This window comes from Astyanax mexicanus, chromosome 12, assembly GCF_023375975.1.
Source record: "Astyanax mexicanus isolate ESR-SI-001 chromosome 12, AstMex3_surface, whole genome shotgun sequence".
NCBI classification, from domain to species: Eukaryota; Metazoa; Chordata; class Actinopteri; order Characiformes; family Acestrorhamphidae; genus Astyanax; species Astyanax mexicanus.
Window position 1 is genome coordinate 22085129 of NC_064419.1, and position 25829 is coordinate 22110957.

The 25829-nt window shown below is 38.3% G+C and overlaps 2 protein-coding genes across 6 annotated transcripts in view; both read left to right on the forward strand.

Moving 5' to 3' along the window:
* The window catches only part of sorbs3 (sorbin and SH3 domain containing 3), a 103251-nt gene extending 95853 nt beyond the window's left edge, over positions 1-7398 (forward strand). For 3 of the 5 annotated variants that reach the window (XM_049485643.1, XM_049485644.1, XM_049485642.1), the window contains exons 18-21: positions 237-761; positions 1755-1858; positions 1992-2098; positions 4252-7398. In XM_049485643.1, the coding sequence (XP_049341600.1) occupies positions 237-761; positions 1755-1858; positions 1992-2098; positions 4252-4313 (798 nt within the window). In that variant the 3' untranslated portion in view covers positions 4314-7398. The remainder of the gene's footprint in view (positions 1-236; positions 762-1754; positions 1859-1991; positions 2099-4251) is intronic. The other 2 variants (XM_049485646.1, XM_049485645.1) reach the window with 2 other exon arrangements.
* A 2578-nt stretch (positions 7399-9976) lies between these two features.
* Positions 9977-25829, forward strand: part of pdlim2 (PDZ and LIM domain 2 (mystique)) — an 83074-nt gene continuing 67221 nt past the window's right edge. The window contains exon 1 of the mRNA XM_007260144.4: positions 9977-10338. The gene's annotated coding sequence lies outside the window, so the exon portion shown is untranslated. The remainder of the gene's footprint in view (positions 10339-25829) is intronic.

The following is a 25829-nucleotide window of genomic DNA, read 5'->3' on the forward strand; positions in this document are numbered from 1 at the left end:
ATGAAATAATTAACCTTTCCCGCTTTAAGTCAATTAGGATTACCAAAATGATTTATATTTGCCAATTGCCAGAATAATGAGAGGTCATTTTTAGGCCTTTTTATTACTTTCTGAAAATTCAGACATTTCCATAAATTGTATTAGTAATACCATTGCCCTTAAACTGTATGACCTAATGATCAATTTTATATATATATTTTGTGAAATTCCTGCTTTAAAACTCTCTCTATGTTCAGGGTGAGGTGATCTCTATAACCAGGCGGGTGGACGATCAATGGCTGGAGGGTCGCATCGCCGGCACCAACCGCAGCGGAATTTTCCCCATCAACTATGTCCAGGTCAACAAAATGCCACGCACCAAACTGTCTGACGAAATTCTGGCCACCCCGCTGTCCCCTATCGCCTTGGAGCCACGCAGCCCCGGCAGGCCCCTACACTCCCCCCTCTCCCTCTCCCCCACCCCCTCCCCTCACAGCCCTCAGCCTCAGCTTTCACCCCACAAACACTCCGGCCAATCACGCTCACCCCTCTCACCCACGCAATCCGCCTCCACCAAACAGCCGTCCGAGCACTTTGCATACTCTCCTGGCCCCGCCTCACCCACCCCACCCAACAGCCACCGGAGTGGATCACTTTCAGCTCACAGATCACTGGACAGAGATGTGAGGTCACCTGTGTCGACGTCCAATCATGTGCTGCCGTCTCCCCAGGGTCCGGGACTGCCGGCGAATTCCAACCCACGTCCCTCGTATACCACTCAGGTATGACGAGAATCTTATTCAGTCTGTGTGATTTTGAGTTTGTTGTCCCATCCACAGCTAAAGTACAGATTCTGGCTGCAATGTAGGCTCTGTGTTCTCCCACCCCTTATTAAATTAGAGCTTCTCATTGGTTCTGCCTTGAGTTTGAATCTTTGTTATTCTTCCCTTAGCTAAAAAGGAGATTCTGATGGTTCTGCCTCTGAGTTTGGATCTATTTTGTTGCGCCCCCAGCTAAAATACAGATTATTATTGGTTCTGCCTTTGGCTATGTTCACAATACAAGCCACATTGTTCAAATCAGATTTTTTGCTCAGACTGGATTTGGATATCTTGACAGTTCACAATCACAAATGCAAGTGACCTGTATCTGTGTGTAATGTGAACGAATCTGTTCCTGAAACTGTCCCTGAAACATGCGCACATTGATGCATGTTTAAACGTCACCTTCTTCACCAACAATAAAAAAACGTCTTGTGAGACGACTTAAAAAGTAAAATAAATGCATTAGCAGCTTATATGTAGAGCATCTTTTGCTGGAGTGGAGAGAAAACAGCTGGTCTGAAGTTCATGCTTAGGATGAGGAGGAGTAAAAGGCCAAGTCGCTTGCTTTTGCTGGTTTTGCAGCTTTAGCTGCACAACTGCACCAAGAGATGTTTGAGTTTGAGAGAGAAGCACATAGCGCATGCGTAAAAGCAAAAAGACGTATGAATTCAGATTTAACTGTTTATATTCGTGTTTCATATCCATGTTGCATATAAAAGTGACTCAAATCTGATTTGAAAAAAAAATTCACACAGCCATGTAAAAATCAGATTTGAACCAAATTGAGCAAAAAATCTTTTTTGAGTCACTTCAGCCTGGTAAGGTGAATGTAGCCTTTGTGACATTCTCTGTTGTCCCACTGAAGTGGTTTAAACCTTAATGACAGCCAAAGCAAGTAGTATAAGCCCTTAGTAAACGGTCTAATGTTAGTTTTGTAATGTCTCTGTACAGGATGGGATCAGAAACCATTCTCCCCAGCAATATATACATGTAAAGACTCCACCCTCAGCGCAATCCCCTGTCAACAACAACTCCACTGTCATTCCACGGCAGCCGTGAGTTTTACTAAACTCTGTTTACTCTATTTGAATCTGTTAATAAATGTTGACTGTTATATGCAGATTTATTTTCTGAATGACCCTGGGATCTAACCTTCCTGCTCACTCTTCTGCTTCTCTGTTCTTTCAGGTATAAGGCCGTTTACAACTACAAACCCCAGAATCGAGACGAGCTGGAGCTGAAGGAGGGAGACATCGTCCAGGTGATGGAGAAGTGCGATGACGGCTGGTTTGTAGGTAATGTCCCGTTTACGTTACATATAACACACGAGGAGCTCTTATGTGGAATCTCTTCTTTTAATATTTATCTCATTGTACAAAACAGGACTGTACATGTAAAAGCACTTGGTAAATGGAAATGAATGGAGTATGTAATTATATTAATCACATGTGCTTTTAGTGGGAGCTGGTGTCATTTAAACATTAATTAATTATTATTTTTTTCCACTACAGTGTAGAAACACCCAAAACTGAACTTGTTAAATGTTTTAAATCAGCTGACAACTTGCTAAAAGACTGATTTAACCATTTTTATCAGCAATCAGCAGAAATTTCAGGTTTTCTGTTGATCTCCTGATGAGCCTTAATAACAATATAAAATAAACTCCTGAATTATTATAACTCAAGACATATTTTTATATTTATAACTTTTAGTTAGATATATTTATAAGCATAAGTTTATATAAGTTTTTTATTGAGATCTCAAAAGACATTTACCTGCATCTTACCAGCAGATGTCGCTAGAGCGCAGTGTTGTTTTTTTTTTAAACCATAGAAATAATTGTAATATTATTTTAAATATTTTTACATTTTAGATTATATAAAATCTTCTTAAACCCTGTTTTTACCCATGCACAGTTTCTAGTCACCCATACAAAACTTTGCATACTTTTGACTTAAAGAAAAAGAAAAAGGCTTAACAAGCAAAGTGGTAGGATGCTAATAATAGGATGTTAGTTCTACATGTTCAGAGGGCTTGTTGTCATCATACGTACCCAAAAGGCCCTTTATATGCTATTCTGTGATGAGAAAGTTTAACATTTGTCTGCAAATGAGGATTAAGCATTCAAAAATTATAATTTTGAACTAAAGCTCTGTAGACCCCCTGCAGAGTGAGACCTTTGGACGCACTCAGCTAAAATAGAAATTCTGATTTGTTCTGTCTCTGAATTTGGCTCTCTATTGTCCCGCCCCAAGTCAAATAGACATTCTGATTGGTGATGAGAAAGTTGAATATTTGCCTGTAAAAGAGGATTAATCATTTACAAATTATGTAGACCCCCTGTAGTGTGAGACCTTTGGATGCACACAAGCAAAGGTTGGTTTGAGCTCAAAAGAAGCGGAGCACAGAATATAGTATAGCATTATTGTTATTCTGAACACTACCTCATTATTGCTGAAGGAATAATGCAAAATCCTTAGGTGACCATAAACCTTCTTGTTCAGAATTATTAATTTTTTTATTAAACTGTTGTAACTTAAAAGTGTTAAACAAACCAAAATACTCTGTGAAGCATTTAGGTGCTCTTATCTGGGGTGTTTTTGAGGCTGGTAACTCTGATAAACTTATCCTGAGCAACAGAGGTAATTCTTGGTCATCCTTTTCTGGAACAGTCCTGATGAGAGCCAGTTTCGTCATAATGTTTGATGGTCTTTGCAAAGCAATTTAGTTGATTATTTCTTTCCCTAATATGAAATATAATATTACTCAAATAGGGCTATTTACGGTATACCAACTCTACCTTTTTTTAAACACATTAAGATGCAAGAAGTTCAAGTAAATAACTCTTGACAAGTTTAACACCGCTGTTAACTGAAAGCCATTACAGATGACTACCTCATAAAGCTGACTAAAATATGTAACATATTCTGGTTTGTTTAATAATTCCATATTCCATTTATTTCTTCATAGTTTGGATGACCTAAGTATTAATCTACAATGCAGACAATAATAAAATAATGAAAAACACAACATTTAGGATATGTCCAAATTTTGATTGGCACTGTACATCCTATGTTTAAAGGACATCTAAAAATGCGTCCAGAGTCAAAATTTTAAGGAGAATATAATTTATATCTTATTTATATCTTATAATTTATCATATTTTTGTATTTTTGTGTTTTAATATCTTGTTTTTATTGTCACCTATATCACTGTATTTTTTAAACATCAGTACAGTCTTCATTAATGTATTAATATAGGTGATTTTTGATGAAATACAGCATGAGTCTGTTTGACATTTCTGCCCTTTACAGGACATTTTGTCACAACAAAAACAGTAGATTTCTGCTGTGAATCGACTTTTTTTATCATAACTTAATTTTTCGCTCTAGTTTGGCATTATTTGCTTGCTGATATTGCTGATTTTGGATCTTGTCTCTCCCCACAGGTACGTCTGAGAGGACCCACGCTTTTGGAACATTCCCTGGCAACTATGTGGCACCTGTGTGAACGCTCCTTACAAATCTTTAACTGACTGTTTGGCAAGCACATCCACTGCAGCTCCAGCAGGCAGCCCTACTCACCAATTAACAAATCCAGTTCACTCATTTACACAAACCAAACATGCATACCCTCATACCCATGACTCTCCATCATCTCTCCATCATCACATCTCTGACTTTCAGCACCGGAACTTACGTTTTATTTGCATGTCAGTCACAGTAGGATCACCTGTGTGTGTGAGAGCTTTCACAAGCACTTCTTGGCCTATAAACACTGTGTGGGACTTAAAAATATCAGAATGTCACCATCATCATCATCATCACTGACTGAGCTTAGAAGACTCCATGGATACCTATTGGACTGGAGTGTTGCTATAGGAAACAATATGACTTGTTATGGCTTGATCACGTGAACATTTCCATAACCAAACTCACGCTTATTTTACACACAGCTCAGGCTGATCACTGTGAAGAGCTTCTGGCTTGGTTTACACTTGGTTAAATATGACCTTCATCCTGCCTTTCAGATTTGTAAAAGCAGCACAGACCTGGGAATACTCTACACCACAAGGAGGAACATCGGGACAGGAGATCTCCTCTAAACCTTCCAATTTTCTCAACTATCATTACAAATATTAGTGTTTTTTGATAGCTATGCTGAAATCCTTCTGATGTAATCACACGTGCACACACGATCAAAAGAAAACAGTGCTAAAGCTTCACCTACATGCAGTTGTCAAGTATGTTCTACCTTTATATGTTCAAGCTTATATGATGCAAAAAAGTGTTTTATGATGGGTAATGGAAGGACTAGGATGTGTAAGGTAGCATAAGGTAACAGAATTATGTTATGGAGAACAGAGTGTTTCAACTCCCAACAACAATTTATTCCTGCTATACACTGGCTGTAACACTATAATGTTGATATTAATGGTTAGCTAAAATGATAAAACCCAGCCAGACTCTTTGTATTGTACATTTTTTACACTATAAAGCCTGCTTAAAATCGTTAAATTTACCAAAAATTGACAGTGCTTCTTACAGATCGGTGCGCCTTATGTATGAATTTTACCAATCAGGTTGTTAGGAGCAGTGAAGCCACTCCTCTGCTAACTGCAGCGCTAGCTCTTTCACCATTTAGAGATGAGTATATTGGACTGTTGTCTGCGTGTTTACCATGGTAAAACAAGCTACTTGGAATAAATTGCTAGTTGATAGCACCCTGGGTTACTAGAACACTCAGGCCGCTATCCGTGGCTAGTGCTGCTGCTAACCATTTGACTTGACTTTGAAAGGATTATTTCTCTCTTAAGAATTTTTTTTTTCATATATAGGTGCCTCCAGCGGCAAGGCCTGCTAAATTAAAAGGGACACATGTCGATACCCTTACTAGTGTCTCGTAAAATGTGCTTTATAATCCGGTGTATGAAAATAGACCAGAAAATAGAAGTTCATTGATAGTGTGCCTTATAATACAGTGCGCCTTATAGTCCATAAGATACTGTACATCCTGGTTGCATGTATTCAAAAACTGATTTGTAATGCAAAAGTATCAGAAACGCAGGTGATTCTTGCTTATAATTAAAGGGATACTCATCTCTGAGATATGCTGATTCAATTCATTGGATTAGTGGACTCAATTCATGCATATTTTAATTGCAATCCAGTTCAGAGTCTTTGTTTAAATCACACTTAACAATAACAGACATTATTGCCCAAATGAGAGTTCTCAGATAGTAAATGAATTAGTTTATTTACAGCCTTTTTTTGTTTTTAAACCACCACTGAACCAAGTGGAGGCTATTGCTAATGCCAATACACACAATTAAACAGCACAATAAATTTACTATTAAATAGTTATTTCACATTAGTAGTCAACAAACAGTGCAGAATGTGTGATTATGCGAACTGTTACGAAAAATAAAGTGATTTTACTTCAGTATTAATCAGCAGCACATCTTATCTAAATGGTGTGGCTGATTTTATTTACACAAACAAAGATTATATTGGATCAGATTGTTATGAGATGATACTCAGCATCAAGACAAAATAACAATTAGCTGGGACACCTCTAGTTTTGGCTCAATGAAAAGTGTAGCCATTGCTGCTTCAGTTGGAAACATGCCGTATTCACACAGGGCAACAAGTCTCTAGAAAGTTCGTAGAAAGTTTACAGTGAAAAGGCTAATAAAATCCCCTTTGATTTGGGATTGCAAAGCTGGTTGTTTCAATCAGAAAGTAACGTTCATGCTAGGAAGCTGAATATGATGCCTGTATTTATGTGTTAGCCTCTTCATCAGTCTCTATCTTAGCACAGTGGTTTGTATGGTGTATGTGAGCAGTAATGCATACTGGGTATTGTAGAAAGAGAGTGGTGAAAAACTTAAAAAAAGGAAAAGTTGATGGAAGAGACTGTGGGATTTCAGTGCTATACTACAGAATATTACATAACATGATAAATAATTGTGAAAACCCATATACTCATAAATGCTAATTTTAGACCAGAATTAGGCCCCATTTAACACTCCAGCCTAGTATAAAATGTACACTGTGTCCCTAAAGAACTGAACTCATAACACTGTAATGTAAAATCGTAAACAGAGGCCAGCTAAACAGTTGGTGTTATTTTGGGTGCGGCCAAATTATGTCTCATTATGCCTGTCCGTCAAATGCACTGCCCTGTAAATCCAAAGCTAAATGTAAGCGTTGGAATGATAAGTATTCCTTACCTTCTTCTTTATAAGCATTCCATACGTTCTTTTTAACAAAACGTATGTGCACCTTGTAATGCAGGCATGAGATCTTTCATTGTGGAAAATGTTGCTAAATTAAGATGTTCAGAATGCTTCGCTGTGGGATTGTATTATTTAGGACTCTGATTTTTTTTCCTCACTTGAGTATTTTATTCAGTTTCCTTTTTTTAAAACGTTTTCTGACAAATGAACGTGATGTTGCCATATGTTGTACAGATATTAATACAGTTATTAGACTGCAAATATAATATATTTTTATTGACCACACAGTGTATTTCAGCATCTATGGTACTCACAGATTTTGATAACAGTTGAATAAATATATCCAATGCTGAACCACTACAGTGTGTAATTTCTTTCTGAGAAAAGTCAGCATAAAACCTGGTCACTGCTTTATTTAGATTTGTAATGCCACGTGCCTGAGTTCCGTAAAACCTCAATCTAAAAGTTAGCTCAGGAACCACAGGATGCAGTGGTGAGCTGTTTTTTTTTTCATGCTAACATGTTTGTACGAGGGAGGCATAAAAAGCACCAAAAGTAGAAAAGTGAATTCTTGGCAGCTTTTAACACACTAAACACCCGTGTTTTTGGGGATTTCAAGCTCTAAAACTGTACTAGAGTTTAAACCATGTTTTGCATTTTAAGCAATTATAACAATTCACAATAGCAGGCTAAATTGAGTCAAATCAGTTTTCTGTCATAACATTGGCCATGTTCAGACTGCAGGCAAATCTGATGTCTTAGCATCACAAACGTATCTGTGTCAGTTGCTCTGGCAACAGTGGAGGCATATAAAGTAACAATGCGTAGCTACACTGTTGGATCACACTTTATTCACTCTGGATTTGATAAGGTTGTTGTTTTTGTTGATTTGTGAGTAACTGAAACAACACTGAAATCTGATTTGAGCACCCAAAACATCCAGGCTGAAATGCACCTGTACAAATTCCATCATGAACACATTTTAAATCAAAATGATTATTTGGATTCATTTTTTTTTTTGCTGGATTTGAACATAGACTTTCATATGTGGTCCAAGATCTGATTTCTATCTTATCTGTGGACATGTAGCATAAATGTGAACAGTCAGATGGGATTTAATGCAGCTTCTTTCAGTCTCCAGACCAGGCTCTGACCTCTATATATACCAAAATACTCAAAACTGAACATCACATCACCATTTCAAAAACATGTTTTAAATTTAACAACTGATTAAATCTGATGACCTAATTAATAGTGTAGTTTGTAGCATTTAGTTCAAATAATGCACAAACCACTCTTGAGCAGGTCTCCTTTTCAAGTGGGTGTAACCAGCAAGCCTGTGAAAGTGTAAAGAGAAGATTCTATAATTTTACACATCAAAGTGCAGGAGCACATTTCTGACTTTCTCTTGATGATGTAATTGGTTCAGCTACAAGCAAGTCATGTTCATTGTCCTTCAGAATGAACTGCTGACTGCAAAGGTTCCCCTCATTTATAAATGTCCGTCTGGATATTCTGTGTAAATAATAAAACTGTGGTACATAACCGCCAACTCCTCACGCTAAAAAACAGTACACCCTTTTTTAGTGTCTATTTTAGAAATATGAAAATGGGAAAACAGATAAAGTAAAAGAGTTGAACTGCTTTTTTCATACATTTGTCTCAAGCTGCTGTAAGTTCTTCTCTAAAGTGGCTTAAGTGATTTGTGACTTCTTAAGTCTTAAGTGTCCATTCAGGACTGCTGTGCACAATTGTGACCTGTTTCTTTATTCTTGCAATATTATGAGTTTAATCTCGTAATATTACGAATATAATCTTGTAAAGCCATTCCGTATGAGTTTTTTTCTGAAAGTGAACTTTTTTTTTTAATAATGGACCTAAAATGATGTAAATTATATGGCAATGTAAAATCATTTGCGAATCAAAATTATGAAGTTTGGCAGACTTGAAATTTAATTATTTTGGTCTACATACTGCGCAACTAAATGTTTGGTAAACAATATTGATTGTTCAACATTACAGTTGTTTGCTGACTATTTTACATCAAATTAAGCTTGGAATTAGTTAGTTGGTAATTTGCTAGGAATCCACAAGTATGTCGTTTGGGACACAGCCATTGGTTTTACATGGTAAAGCTTTGGCTGTATCTCAAATATCCCCTTACTTCCTATTAGTGCACTGTGTGAGTAATGAATTTTAGCTTGTAAGCCTAATTAGTGCACTAGTAGATAGTAGATAGGTAATGTATTGTTTAGACTTTAATATTTGGTTCAATTCACATATTCATTGAGCATAAGCACTGGGTTCACATCAAAGACTTTATTCTCAAAACATTACGACTTCTCTAAATCTCTAAATATTACGACTTTACTCTTGTAATATTACAAATTAAATCAAATTAAGCCATTCTGTACGTCTTTTTTTCACTAAATATTGAGGTTTTTTGCAAGTGGCCCTAACCCTGTCGTAAATTATATTACATTGTAAAGTCACTTCTAAATTAAGATTATGACGTTTGGCAGATGTTGGAATTGAATAATTCTTATAAAGTGCACTGTGAGAGTAGTGCATTTTAGCTTGTTAACCAAATTAGTGCACTAGTAGGGAGTGTCTATGTAGTGGGGAATCCCAACTGAGCATTATAATAATTAATATCAGGGATGCATCATATCATGGATGCATCATTATTATTTTAATATGCACTGTGTCGTGCACTGCTTAGGGAATATATTGGAGTCTCATATGGTATTTGAGACCGAGCCTAACTGAACTCATGCACACCTCCAGAGAGCGCGCGCCTCCTCCAGCAGGGGGCGCAGGACGTGCACTAACAAGAAAAACACCCTTCATCATATGTTTGGTGAAAAATTTATATTTCAGCATCTTGCCCACTTACCACGCCCCCTCGGTGCCACCTCGCATGCCCTGCCTCTCCCCCGGGCTTTATTTTGATAGCTACACGTGGCAGTGGAGCAGCGAGTGTTTGGCAGATGATGCTGCTGCTGCTGCTCTGTGAACACAGTCTCTCTCGCTCTCAGAGCGCCGCCGGGTTTCTGAGGAGGTCTGAACTGAGCTCTGGGCTCTGAGCTCTGAGTAAAAGTGCGGAGAGGCGCTTCAGCAGGTCTGTCCTCAGCGGAGGGAAGAAGTTCAGCGTTCATTTCTCTCAGTTTCTCAGAGAAACCTCTAGTTTTTCCGCTTTGGCTGATTTTACCTCAGATTTCTGCTCTGGTTTTGGCGCGAACGGCGCGTGCGTGACACAGGTGCTTAGCTTGACGCCTGCTCACCGGTTTACCTCAGGTAAGAAATTAACGTTTTTTAAACTTTCCTCACATTTAAGTGCGATTTCTTCTCAAATATTTAATTATGTTCGACATTTGTACCCTAATTTGCTGTTTTTATGTAGTTTATAACATAAATATCCAGTTAAATCAAGGTTTACCCAACTAGTTAGCGTAAATGTAAGTTAGCTAGTTCCCATTTTGATAAATGTATTCAATTTTTCCCTTCCTAGCCATAAAAGTGCAGCTTAACAAGGTGAGTGAGTGACTATTGGCTAACCAAGTTGAGTTTTTTTTTATTTATTATTATTATTAACGCCTGCTGTCTATTAATTCAGATCTCTCAGTAAACTGTAGCTAACAGTCAGCTCAGCTGTCACTATTATGTGCCCTAGCCTTTCTGTTACAGCTGAAGTGGGGTGTGTTGTGCCTGAGGGAGGAATTAAATATTTTCTGCTTTACTGATGTGCAGCTGATTAGGATGGACGAAGACCTCATACAAAAAAAAACTTTTGAATTTTACCCTCTTCCTTTGTACCAGCTTGCCAAGCCAAACACCACTTGTTTGGGCCAGAGAAAGTCGGTCTTATAAAAACAAAATTTAGTGTTACAGTCTTCTAGGGAATCTTCTGAGAAGATACCAGAATAAAAGCACATTGAAAAACCCTTCCCTATGGCATTATCATTTGAGAAGGACCAAAGGTAACTTGGCTACATCAGTCCTGCATCTGAACACAGGGCTGAGCAATTATGGCAAATACGAACATTGTATCATTTGAAGAAATTTTCAGACTTTGCAGTATTTATTTTTTGGCATGTAGACAAAACATCAGTAACAGCAGACTTGTAAAATCAGATAATTTTGCACACTTACTACAGCGATATTTATTCAAATTCTTATGTACCCTATCCAGGTAAACAGAAACAGACAAACAGACAAAATTCCAGAATTTCCTTCTGGGATCAATAAAGTATCCATCCATCCATCCATCCATCCATCCATCCACCCACCCATTTCTAGTCAGACAGACAGATCCCTATCCCTAACTGAACACTTTTTTTATTGTAATTTTTTAAATGACAAACTTGGAATTCTAGCACTAAATTCACCTTCTAAAAAGAACTTCTACATAAACAGTTCTACATAAAATGTGAATCCAGAAAGCTAGCAGGCAAACTTCTATGATGCGATTTAGTTTAATTAAAGGGATTGTAATCTACACAATCCTTACAATCCAACACACCCCTTTTTGGCTATACGAAGAATGTGTAAATAGTGTACTCTCTTCAACCTTTTATCATATTTTAAATGTATAGCTTTACTGTGATTTTTGCTTAGTTTTAGTTTATTTACAGAGATCTTTTAACACTAGGTGTTTTCACAAAGCAGCTTCACAGAGATTCATAAGCAAGCCAGTGGTGACAGTGGCAACGGAAAACCTCTTTAGATTGTACATTTACGTTACAATTGCATTTAGGGTATTTAGCAGATCCAGAGAGACTTACAAAATACTTTGTTGTTTACTTCAAAACATTTATAGCTTTAAGAGATACACCAAGCTTTGATAATGTTTAGAACCCTAGGATAATTATTTTAGATACTATTGTGTTTTGCAAGATTTTGAGAATCAGTAAAGGTATGTTTTTTATTTTTAGTTTACATTTAAATATTGTGGTATAGTGGTGCATTTTATGTTGTTTAAACCCTGGCTGCTAGATAGTAGTGTCAGATAAGTAAAGAATTTCATTGATATTTCATCAAAACAAAGTGACCTTCATAAAATATTTTTAAACAACATTCAGACATGTCAGTGGAGAACCAGATGTTTTCTTTTTTATTGTATTGTTAAAGGCCAGAACATTTTGAACTTTTATTGCAAAAGAGGAGTGATACAAAAGCTTGGTTACTCAATGCAGCCACAGAGCTGCTCTGAGTTCAGCTGGGAGGCTGGCTGGGCTGTATAGCATCAAGTGATGACTGTGCAGTACTCTTTAAATGGGCTTTAGAAAACTGGGCATGTTTTTCACTGCCTGTGTGCATCAGTTAAGCCTGGACCTCACTGGACCTAAAGCCATAAATTAGACAAAGGTGGTATTGCCCTTTTTTGTCTGTCTCTTTTTCTCTTATTCCTCTCTTGCCCTTATATAGTGGTGGTGTGTTAGTGTGTGTTGCACTGGATTGTACACAGCAGTGCTGCTGGAGTTTTTAACGCTGTTGCCGCTCACTGACTACACACATTAGACACTCATCCCTAGTTGGTCCACCTTGTAGATGTGAATTCAGGGACAGTTGATACAGTTTATGATGGGCGTCCTCTAGTCCCTCATCAGTAGTCATATGATCATGTTCACTGGATGCCATTGGCAGGATATATTTTTGATTGGTGGGCCAGAATTGCTGTCTTTTTATGCACACAGTTGTTTAGTGCTTTAGAAGTGTTCACAATATTCACAGTAAATTGTGTGTGTTTGTGTGTCCAGATGGATCCAGAATGCTGAGTGGGCATGAGGTAGAGGATTCATAAACATTCCACTGGGTCATTTTACTGGCGTATAGCTTCATTATTAGAAATGGTTCCACAGAAAAAATGCAAAGAGGAATTGCCTGCTGCTGTGGTGGGGAAGTAAAATATATTGTTAGTAAAAATTACTTCCCTCAGCTCCATAATAATACATTTTTTTTATCACCTTTTTGGTTCCACTTTTAAAGAAATCAGTAAATCCCTGATTTGGTTATTGTTCTTATCTAGTTGTTTGCCTTAAGGACATTAATGTCCAGTTGATCAGGCTAACTCTGTGAAGTACAGGAGTTTTGAGTTGGTCAAGGCCTTTCGCTTGCATTTTGTGTTGGTTTTACAATTGAATTTGTAGCAAATATTGAGGTGTTTAGCAGGAAACTGCTGGTTGATAAGATTGTATGGGTGATGAAAGACACATTGTGTCACTTGTTTGTTATGCTGTGCTCATCCTCATGTCTTTGGCATGTAGCAGGGCTCCATTTTTGCTTTCGATTACCAACTTTGGCTCTCAGCACTGGGTTTCAGTCACACTGTGAAATAACTGGTTGGGTTTTTTTGGGTTTCCACCACAAGTCGCGAGTCACGCATTCTGTCAGTGTGCAGCTGAACTGTCGGGTGTTTTTCTCACCACAGTTCCTGTGTAAGATTTAACTTTGTTTGTCTATATTTGAAAGTGAAGGCAGCCACAGCATATCGCTCTTAGCACATGTGTGGGGGTAACTTGCACTGTAAGGTGTAATTGTACCATGATGATGATTATGCTGTGTGTGATAATTATGCACAGGCTCTACCACTATGATCCTTGAAAGTTCTGCTTCATGGTTGGTTGTGCTGTAATTGAGGCCTCTGTGTAGGAGAGAATGATGGCAAAACATGAAAATGCTGAAGAGACAACAATGAAAGTACTCCTCCTACAAACACTCCTTCTCCTACTGATCAAGCCAAAAGACTGCCATCCGGTTACTGAGGTTAAAGTCAGTTTTACATTCAGTTTTAGCCTTTGCGGTAGTTAGCTACACAAGTTACATGAGTCAGTGGATGTTCTCACAAACGCTGTTAGATCTGCACATATGTGTGTGTTTTTTCTACCCATTGCCAAATCCCTTGTCTAAAAAGATGGAAAAGACTTTAAGCAATGAGTCATTTCCACTGTTTTGCCAGGAGAACAGTAATGTAGTGTAAAATGGTGTATACCACACACCAGATCCATCCCTTCAGCTTCAAGAAAGGTCCAGAGATTACACTGTTCTGCGCAAAGACAAATGAAGCTTGCATAAGGAGGATGTGGCTACCGCTGGCCTAATTACTGAAGCTTCTCTCAGAGTTCACATCATAAACTCTCGCTGCGGCATCCACTGTTCACTCTAATTCCTCCTTCCACATCCCATCTATCCTTCTCCACAAACCACTGCTACAACTCTTGTCAGTCCATGGGTGTAACCGGTCCTTTACTTATATTTATGGGAAATAGTAGACAATACCTAGACTCTGGAAAGTAGCCTAAATATTTGATGTTAAATAAAGTCTTTTTTAAGCATTTGGTTAACATAGGCTAATGTATTGCCATAGTCCTATAAAAATGGAAAATGTTACACTCATAATTTAACAGCAAATAGAACACCTAAGAAAAAATGAACCAGAATTCCCAGAAGTAAATTAGTTCCTTCTGAGGATGTTCCGATCTGATCCAGGCATGTTTTCCAATCCAGGTCTGAGTCCATGTTTTAACCATGATGGTCACAGTGCCATATGGTGTCTGTAAGGCACAATGAACCGACATTATTGCTCTGCAGCACTGAGAAGAGTTCTCAGAAGGTCTATTTTATAGAGAAGCATGGAAACATGTACCTAAAAACTATTGTGGAAACACAGCACATCTAAACTGTGTGAATGTATTATTTATACAAACTCAAATATTGGACCAGATTGTTCTTGGCTAATTCAACATTAAGACACTGATTAAAATAGGGGGCAAAATAACATGTTCAGGTTGTCTCTAGTTCGTTCCCTTTTTAAAATCATTTTGAAGATTAAAAATCAACAACAAGGTTTTATGACTGGCATGTGTTGCAAATCAAATTTCAGTTTGTTAATTTTAGCTTCTTTTTCTGATGTTCCCAACAGTTTCATTCCGTGCTTTTGTCCCAATTGTCATAACCTTTGTTTTGTTTCTATGACCTCAGAACAAATACAGTTTTGATGATTGAAGAGTGAATCACATTTACGCAAGACAGAGCAAGTAATAAACTGTGAACATTGAACACTCCTCAGTTTCGATTGGTTGTGGAATCTGAAATATGATTCATTTAGTAAGACCTAACCTAACACATACCTTCCTTGTCTCCTGCTGAAGTCATTCTATTGATAACTGTCTGTTCTCTAGCCAACACCCCTTTTTCCATTTGTCTCTCTTGCTGTCTCATTCCTGCTTTGGTTCTGTTTCTGTTTGATGTGTTTTTGTTGCTGTAGGGCAGGTTTAATATTGGGTGAATCAGTGCTGGTGAATAGATGCAGAATGTAAGGAATGTTATTCAAGGCTATTAACAGAAATAGAGAGGGAGGCATTGCCATGGTGTTACCACAACAATACTAGGATGTGACCACAGTGTTCTCTGTTCGTGTAGGGTGTGTACTTAGCAGGTATGGTTGCCTGAAGCAATCATTTCAGGGAGTGGATCTTTGTGGATGTAGTTGGTTGAGTTATTGCGGGCGTTTATAATGTTAGATCATAATGTTTCTTCTGCAGTCATTAATGGTGGAAAACATTAATTATTGTTTTGGTATGTAGCTGCATGACAGGATGACGGGAAATTTTCGTATGCGTTATTTGCCGAGAACTAATCTTTTACAGAACACCTCAAAATAAACAATACACTCATTTCACTGTAAAGACAGTTTGTTTTATACAGCAGTTATTTTTTAAAATATCTCTTACAAGTTTCTGTATACACAGTTGGTGTAGAGATAATTGCCTTTTGCAGGTGTGAATGTGAATGTGGCTGGGCTTTTACTTTTTAAAACTTTTCCTATAGATTGGAATGTTGTTCACTGTAGCTTCATACTAGGTATTCCAGTAAAATAAATGCATCTTGTCATTATCTCACCACTAACCCTATAAACTGCTTATGTCACTGGGAGAATACTTACTGCATTAGTAAAGAAAGTTCTTTCTATTTGTGTGTGCAATTGTTCCCTTGGGCCACATGGTTAAAGAAATAAATTTTTGTCTAAATGAAAAAGTCTGTCATAATTGATAAATTAAGAATTTAAGCTTTAGAATTTTGTAAATTAAATTTGTGTGGTTTTACAGTTGGTGTAGTTCAAAGGCCAGTGTTTTAATAGTATATTATAATTAGAATAAAATGCTACACTGTCCAGATGATAATAAGATGAGAAATCGATAATCTGTCAGATTGTTATAGGTAAAACTAAAACGCTGAAAGGCCAGTAAAAGTTTAGAGGGATGGCACAGACTTGCATGCAAGACTTTGAACTTAAGCTCAGAACTACTGGAGCTCTCTCCCTTTGGAGTGTGTGTTTTCCAGGCATATTTTTAGTGGTCCATCTGCAGTTGTAATCAAGACTTTCCCTCCTGCATTGCTGTGTAGGAACTCTCATTACACACAGCCTCTGGGAAGTGGTTTATGTGAGCCTCAGTTTTATTTTTACAATGCAACATCTCCATTTACCCAGACTGAATGTCCTTTGACACCCCATAATAATGCTGTCATAATATCCTGACAAAACCGTAACACACCTCGGGGTATGTGTGTGCACGCACAGTATTTCAGCTGATTTTCTTTGACTTGTTTTAGCAAGTTGTGCAGCTGTTTGTTTTCCTTTCAAGGACTTTCAGTACTTGCTTTTGAACTGGGTGATGCTTTTGAGTGATGTTTCTTCTCGGCAGGTTTTTTTTCTAAATGTACAATTCTTAGACAGTCATTTTTCTCAAGCTGTGTAGCCTTACAGTGTTAACATGGATAAGCCTTTTTGACACACAGTTTTCTCAAGGACTTCTGTTAAGCTTGTTTCGATTTGATCGTTACTAGCGGTATAAAAGTATTGAGATCAAAGTATTACTATATTTTGCAATACTGTATCAATTTTCAAAAACACAGTATTGTTTATTATCATTGGTTTACATTAGTGGCAGACAGTGCCATTCATTCATTTAGTGTTTTAAATAACCCGACCACTAAGTGTGTTCCCTTGTGGTTGAAATAATCCTTGTGTAAAGGAGACTAGGAATATGCAGAATATCCATAGCTGCTGCACTGGGTATCCCCCGCCGTTCCTCAGACCGCTATCCCTACAGATCCATACCACAGTGTTACCACAGCTCCCTTTAGAACCTATGTGGCCAAACAGAGGTGTATTGTCTTTCTGGAGATCAATGACTGCACCTTGGTAGAACAGCCACCCCTGTTGCCATCATCAATCACTGCAAAGCATGATCAGATGATTGTATACTGCACTCAATCTTTCAAGCCAGCATCCAACTTTCTCTTAATTATTGTGGATATGGCTGTTAAAATAGTTTTTAAAAAAAGAGAGTAATTGGATCAAGTAAGCATTTGTCCTAAGGTCATTAAATATTTTTGGATGTTAGGTTTAAAACATTCTGCCATTGAATTTTATCAATACCTCAACCCCTGTCTACAAGACACCACGTTTTCTGTGAAAGACCATATTTAGATGCGTCTCTCCTGGAGCAAACAAAGAGGTAGAAATAACATTCTCTAAGAAAAAAAGTCTAAGACTTTCTGCTGTCTGTCTGTTAAACAAGGGTTCATTTCAGTACATGAAACATTCTAGACCTCCTTGGTGTGCATATACAGTACCACCGCTTCCTCTGTGACATTACATTCAATGTTTACTGTAAGAGCAGTGTTGAATCAGGTTCTCTAACCAAAGGCAGCAGATTTGGCCAAACTTGGCTAGTGATTCAAAATGTTTCAGTGGCCCTCTGTCACACACACACTCCTTTACTTCTAGCTAATGGACTAAACATGACCTGTAGATGAAACAGTAACTGTGCATACCCAAAATTGATGATGAAGCTAAAACATCACATACCAGGTTGTTTAACACAACAAGCTTTTTGGAGCGTCTTTGAACAAACAAAGTCTGAGTTTAGACACCAAATCTTTTTCATCACATGTGACACAGTTGTCATCTCACACAGCAGTGTGAATGACACTAAAACATTTTATCAAATATTTGGACAGCTTTTTTATTTTTTATATTTTAAATCAGAATGGTTTCTGGTACACAGCATGCTGGAAGGAATGAGAAGTAGTGCAACTCCTTCTCAAATTCTAGATTGGAATTATTGTGACCTTTATATCAACACAAAAACATTTGATATAAATTAATGCTGATGAGAAGAAAAAAAGGGATGACAGATTTTTTTTTTATGGAGGGATAGTAAAGTAACAGGCCTTGATATGACTAAATGTTCCCTTGTGGTTAAATGTGCCAAAAATATGTTTTGCTACTGCATTAGGGAAACATTCACAATTCTTTGAAACTGTTTGCAATCTCCCAGAACCCTACAACAATGTTACCACAGTTCTCTTTGGCACCTCTAGGACAAGCACAGGTTTATTGTCTTTTTGAACATCAATTGCTGACCTGTGCTATCATCAATTGCTTGTTACGGAGTGATGTCTGCTTAAACTAAATTAGAAGGCACACTGAAGATATGACAACTAATTCCATCTTTGATTAAATTGCCTTAACGATTGGTCCTTTTAAAGCAGTGGTAAAATCAGTGCATCAGTTTAGGAGTGTGAACTTTTTAGACAAATGTTGGATGTAGATCACATTTAAATAGATGCAGTCTAAAAAAAATCAGATTTGAGCCACTTTACCTGCTGTATAAGCATAGACAAAAGGAGTGTTACAGTAGTGACTGCTAAAGCATACCATTGTCAGTGTCTGATTTCACTCAGCCTGACTCTTTTACTGAATTCCTCTGACCTTCTCAAGTTTAGCAGCTTAGTGAGAATGCTAATGTACTCTAGAAACGGCACCCAAAATTCTCTGTGCTTTCTTCACTCTCATAATGGTTTGAATCTTTTAAGTGTCAAATACAAAAATAATTAATCTTCCAAAAACTGGCAATCACTAATCACTTGTTCATTCTGAACGGTGCTTCAAATACTAGTAGACTCATTCTGAGTGAACTCTTGTAGCTCTGTCTTAAATTATCGGCCTTTAGGCGTTGTCTGGAATCTTGATCTCTTTGATGGTTTTGACTCACATTTCTATGACTGGCACACACTATTCTCAACCACTGACTCACTCTGTTCTGTGCCACCCATTCACCAGATGGTCCCCTTTTAAATCTTTGAACTGGAAATGATTACTGCTAATGGTGCACACACTGTTGATTTGAGTGTGAAGTGTTTGGGTGGATGCAGTGCATTAGGCTAAACTGGAGCATTTATTTGTATTTATGCACATAAAAGTGGTTGCAGGTACTTGTAAACATTAGGATATTTACTCTTCTTGCCAGCATTCACTTGGGTGAGGTCAAGAGGGAGAGGTGAGAAATGTGAACATTGTGGGCATAATTTGACCAGTCTGAACCCGTATTTCCAGTTGCAGTGAAAACATTAAGGTGTGAGCTTTTGTTGGCTAATATGTAGTAGGGATTGTCAATTATAAAAACATTTCAGTAAGTGACTGCATTTAAAGTATAAATGTGTCATGATTATTACAGGAATTCCAAGTAAGCTTGCTCTAGAGTGTAAAAATTGAACTCTTAATTTGGATACATATTACGTATTATTATTATTGAAGGGATAATTGTTTCAGACCATTCATAACCAGGCCTGGTGTTATTGTTTTGGTGTGTCAGTACACACAGCCCTTAAACATATGTTATCTGATTACAGTTTGGCCTGTTTTCCATGCTCAGCTCTCCTCCAGTTTCCTTTCTCTCACCCTCGAGTCACTGAAGCGGATGAAACCCAAACAGCTGGCCTTTAGACAAAGGCAAAATTCTAAACATGGAAAAGGTCTAGACTCCACTAAACCTTTCATTTATTTGTGCGGCACAAATTCCTTCTCTCTCTCTCTCTCTCTCTCTCTCTCTCTCTCTCTCTCTCTCTCTCTCTCGCTCAGCATGGCAGTTTCTATTTTCACATCCTCTCCTTTTTTCCTTCATAGCTAATTAAACGTCTTCAGTTAAAGTACAATAGCAAAAATCAGAACTGTAGACAAACCTGTGGTAACTGTTCCCATGAGCTGCTTATTCCCATCAGGGTCATGTAAGGCATTGACAGCATCTTCCAAGCTGTAGCACTGTGTTGCACTTTCTCCAGACTGAAGTGCATTGTGGTTTGGCTAACTCTGTTTCATCCTTTTTGTTCTAAAAGTATAATATGGCATAATTTTTCTCCCTTGTGTCTGTGACATCTGTTCTCTACTTTTTTTTTAATGCTACATCTGTAATATGGTAGATAAATATGATTTTAATTTAAACTATTTGATGCATTTAAACATATAGGGGTTTATAAATACACATTTTAGTGTTTTTGTTAGATATACATACAAAATATTACTACTACTGCTTTAGAGTTTAAGGTAAAATAATCACTGTTGCAAACTTTTAATTAAAAATAATTGTGCTATGCTACAAGAGTTGAAATAAGGAAGACTGGGTGAGAAGAAAAGGAAGAAAGGAAGATAAATGTACCTAATGTTAGTTTACATTCACAGTGTAACGTTAGTCAAGTCAAGTCAAGTAGTTTTATTGTCAATACTGCATATGTACAGGACATACAGAGAATTGAAATTACGTTACTCTCCTTCCCAATTTTACAGCAAGTACAGATAATAGATATAATAAAGGAGAATGGGAGACACTATGTGTACAATACAGCAGGGACACAAATAGACATACATGAGACAAAAACAAGGTGTAGTGGTGTGGGGGAGGAATAGATATATAAATACAAGTAAATAAGTAAAAATGGATATATAATTATAATATAAAAGAGTGGGAGACACTATATGTTCAATACAGCAAGACACAATAAACATACGTAAGACAATAGTGCAATATTGATGGTGATTGAGATGGAATGACAGTAAAAATAGTAAATAACAGTAGTGCAAATACGGTATATGGTATATAGCTTAAGGCTGGTAAAGTGAATGGGTGCGTAAGTCCTTAAAGTTCACAGTTTAATTAAGTGGAATTAAAGTGCGTATTGACAGTGCAAGTATATCAGTAGTGCAGGTGTTGTGTAGTGCAAGTCCGTTTGGAAGGGACCAGTACTTTGTGCATTGTAGTGCAGAGTTTCAGTACTTTATTAGTGGGGGGGTCAGGATGCTGAGTGAGTGTGTGCTGGGGGCAGGATTGGGATGGGGGGTAGAGCAGGAAGAGAGTTCAGCATCCTCACAGCCTGATGGATGGGGCTGTCTCGCAGTCTGCTGGTCCTCGCCCCGAGACTCCGCAGTCTCCTCCCTGATGGCAGCAGGCTGAAGAAGCTGTGTAGTGGGTGAGAGGGATCTCCTGCCAGATGGAGGGCTTTCCGTGTGAGGCGGGAGCTGTACAAGTCCTGAAGGGAGGGGAGAGAGGTGCCAACAATCTTCTCAGCTGCTCTCACGATGCGCTGGAGGGTCCTGCGGCAGGATGCTGTGCAGGCCCCGTACCACACGGTGAAACAGCTGGTCAGTATGCTCTCGATGGCCCCTCTGTAGAAGGTGGTCATGATTGGGGTGGGGGCTCCAGCTCTTCTCAGCTTGCGGAGAAAGTAGAGACGCTGATTTGCCTTCCTGGCCAGTGACGCTGAGTTGGTGCTCCAGGAGAGGTCCTCTGTGACGTGCACACCCAGGAACTTGGTGCTGCTCACCCTCTCCACAGCAGTTCCGTTGATGAACAGAGGGGTGTGCAGTGTGTGAGTTCTCCTGAAGTCCGCAACAATCTCCTTGGTCTTCTCTGTGTTCGGAGAGAGATTGTTGTGTTTGCACCAGGAGGCCAGGCGGCTCACCTCGCTCCTGTAGTGTGACTCATCGTTGTTGCTGATGAGACCCACCACCGTCGTGTCATCCGCAAACTTGACGAAGAGGTTGGAGGTGTGTGCTGGTGTGCAATCGTGGGTCAGCAGAGTGAACAGAAGGGGGCTCAGCACACATCCTTGGGGAGCCCCTGTGTTCAGTGTGGTGATGCTGGATGTGCTGCTGCCAACCCGCACTGCCTGTGGTCTTCCAGTCAGGAAGTCTAACAGCCAGTTGCACAGTGAAGTGCTCAGCCCCAGACTGTCCAGTTTGTGTATGAGCTGTTGGGGGACGATTGTGTTGAATGCTGAGCTGAAGTCAACAAACAGCATTCTGACGTAGGTGTTCTTCTTGTCTAGGTGTGTGAGGGCTGAGTGGAGAACAGTGGAGATGGCATCATCGGTCGAGAGATTTGACCGATAAGCAAACTGGTAGGGGTCCAGGGAGGGGGGGAGCAAAGACTTGATGTGATGCATGACTAGTCGTTCGAAGCACTTCATGAGGATGGGGGTGAGTGCAACTGGACGATAGTCATTGAAACAGGATGGCGATGCCTTCTTTGGGACAGGGATGATGGTGGTGGCTTTGAAGCATGTGGGAACCACCGCCTGACTCAGAGAGGTGTTATAAATCCCATATACAGGTGCCTCAAAATTCCAAGCGCTGTTTGATTTCGCAGCGTGCCTCAATGCACCTTGCACAATTTTGACAGTACTACAAAAAAAGTTTTGACCACATAAAGCCACAATATGACTTGAAATTTACATAGAGAAAGGCAGCCAGTCAAACAAATGCTATGGATTAGTTACCTTAGCTAACATGTTGATATCCTACTATACAGCTTGTATATTTTAGTTCAAAACAGTTTGTAAAAAGGTAGTAAACTGAAAGTGTAAGTGTGATGGCTGATACTGAACCCTTTTTATTTATTTATTTCATTTAACCTAAGCAAGTAGAGCGTAAAATGAACGTAAACCTACTGCCTATTGGATTCTGTTATTTAAGTTATGTTTTCTTGTTTGTTTATTAGTTTTTTTTTGCCATATTTGAGTAAAGTAAAATAGTCTGTAGTTATCACTTATACAGTACAGATGGAGATAAAGATCAACATTAAAGGGTAGTAGCGTAAAATCAGTTTTCAGACTTGTTGATGAGTCCTCACCATGAAGTTGGGACTAATTGTGGTTGTGAGTGGAAATACGGTCGGCTCCTTCCCCTGTGATTATGTTGAGCTGAATAACAATGTGGATCAACCAGAGTCTCTTGAGACCACAGTGATTAAAAGGCCCTAACGAGGGAAAGGCTCGTTAAGGCCTGCTAATTGTCTAAGAGTGCTAATGATGGGGCGGGCATGCGTTTCCCAGCCCAAACGCTTATGGAATGTAACACCACCACCTCAACTGGGTCACAGTGGGTTGGAGAGCCAATGAGATTTGTGGGCATGTGTCTGTGGACTTGTTTATGCGTGTATTTTGATCCTTTTTAATTCAGATTGCCTTACGTTTTTGCACTTTCTCTCACACTATCTACATCCCTCTTTCTCTATTTTCCCCATGTTATGCTTTTCTTGGCCTGAAATGAAATCTAGGACAGCATGACGCAGACAGTGATCTGATGCTACTGTGTCTGTGTCCCCAGATTCCTTAAATTCTTCTCTTTATTAGTTGTCTAGTTATATAATGAGCCTTTTAACCATCTGGTCATTTTAGTGTCCAGTATTTAGATGTACAGTGAGCTGTTGTCCCAGATTACAATAGAAACAATAATTTTATCATTACAATCCTTTGTTGTCCAGATATTTTTTTTTGTTAAAATTATGAGGAAGCAGAGGAAAGCTTTAATGTTCTTAACCCATTTTAAATAAATTAATCTAGTTCTATGACTTCTAGAGAGCAAGTGATTTAAAACTTAATATCTCAATACTTTTACTGTGTGTATATATATATATATATATATATATATATATATATATATATATATATATATATATATATATATATATATATATATATATATAATATTACTACTGCACATGTGAGGCGAAACAAATTTGGAAGAGAAGCATTAGTGATTAGACCTCTTATTCTCTCTCTCCCTCTCTCTTAAAAATTGTCTAGGCCAGGACCTAAAGAGACACTTTAGATGAAAAAAATGTGCGTAAAATAGACACCCTCCAGCAGCTGACCTTTTTTTATTATTGCTGTTTGTATTTTTATTATTCGAGCTCTAAGTTTGTGCCTTACAGTTTTATGGATTAGTTGACATTGGCTGTGAAAACACTAACACTGATTACTGAGTTATCCACAGTGGCTTGACCCCTGCCTTCTTGTCTGCATTTCTGAAGCCTCGTGTCAGAGTCCAGGCCTGTTTTTGCTGTTGGCTAAATACTTCATCAGCAGCACCTTTGGTGTGCCTAGCTGTCAGACTGCATATTCTGTCTCCTGCACATTCTGCTTGGTTGAAATATGCCATATATCGCAGTCACACACATAGCATACAAAAACAACAGAACATAGTCTCTGAGGGGCTCTACACAAGATCTTCGAGATATGGTCTCCTCTCTGGACCTACCTGCCAAAAGCTGTTCGACCTGTGGCAGAGGTCATAAGTCTGTATCTCAAGGGAAAAGAGAGACATCAGCCAAGAGAGCCATATGGTCAACGATGGGATTATATGGAGGACCAAAGCAGCAAAATACACTTTGCTATAATAACCAACAAAGTAAAGACCTGCCTCAACTGGAAATTTTAAAATGTTGTCCAGATGAGCATTCACAGCAAACTTTGTGCTGAACATGAAATGTTACTTTTTAATGCGTTTATTAGTTACTCTTTGTACAGATGTAGTACTTCCCTTTAGTTGGAGTGCTGGCTTTGGTAGATTATCTGCTCCGCTTCCTGCTGAATTGTTTCTGTATTTATTTTGTTTTTACAAAGCATTATATAAAATATTTAAAGTGAATTGTGGTGGAAGTGTTGGACTTGCCAGTGGAAATGATGGTGAAAAACAAAAAAAAATGTGGCAACCACATTATTTTCATATTATTAATGTATGTTTTTTTTTTCTATCTAACCCCAAGTTCTTGTTAAAAGTTGCCTTTTGGATTCTGTTTAAAGACAAAATAACAAACAAAATCTGGCAAGAATTTTGGAAAGTGGGTGTAAGTTCAGGTAACTGACGTTGAACTGGTGTTTAAAATATGTTTAGCTTTCTTGTTTCCAGGCCGCTGCTTTAACTAGTTTGTTTAAAACTTCTTTTTTCAGTATCTAAGGTCTGTCAGAAAGTGTATGTATGTGCATGACAAAAAATGGTTAGTACTTATATAACCAGTAACTGACTTTGCACATCTTTGCATCTGTTATTTAAAAAAAGTGTATTGTATTTATTGTGACTTTGGCAAATTATTTTTATTTACCTGCTTGAATTTATGTACAGAGCATCAGCATTCATTTGTTCAGATATGGATCTCAGTTTTTTTTGACTGATAAAGCTGTTCCAGTTCAATCTTCATGCTAAATGCATGCTTGAGGTTGTCATGGCTGTCTGTCTACTGCCTCTTTCCACTGACCACAGCCATGCATCACCCAGGAGCCAATGCTGTCACTGCCTCCTCAGCACAACATGTGCTAGTGATAATCAGTTGTACTGAAGTCAGCCCTCATGTGAATTGGGTTCAGTAAGACTGGAACTTGTAGGGCTCTGTTGTGGGTCGAATCGGACCACCCTGGCGACAAGTGGTGAGAGACTAACCGCTTTCTGCTGGTTTGGTTTGGTGCGGCTTTTTCAAGTTGGGAGATTGTTTCAGTGATGAGCAGCATTATGACCCATAAGAAATCATCAGGGTTATGGGTAGCTGCTATTAAAGTTGCTCCAAGGGACCTATTGACACTCACTGTGACTTGTAATGTCTGAGAATCTGTTTTTAGTTAAATTGTTTAGGTAGTTTCAGAGTTACATGTTGAATGGACCAATAGAAATG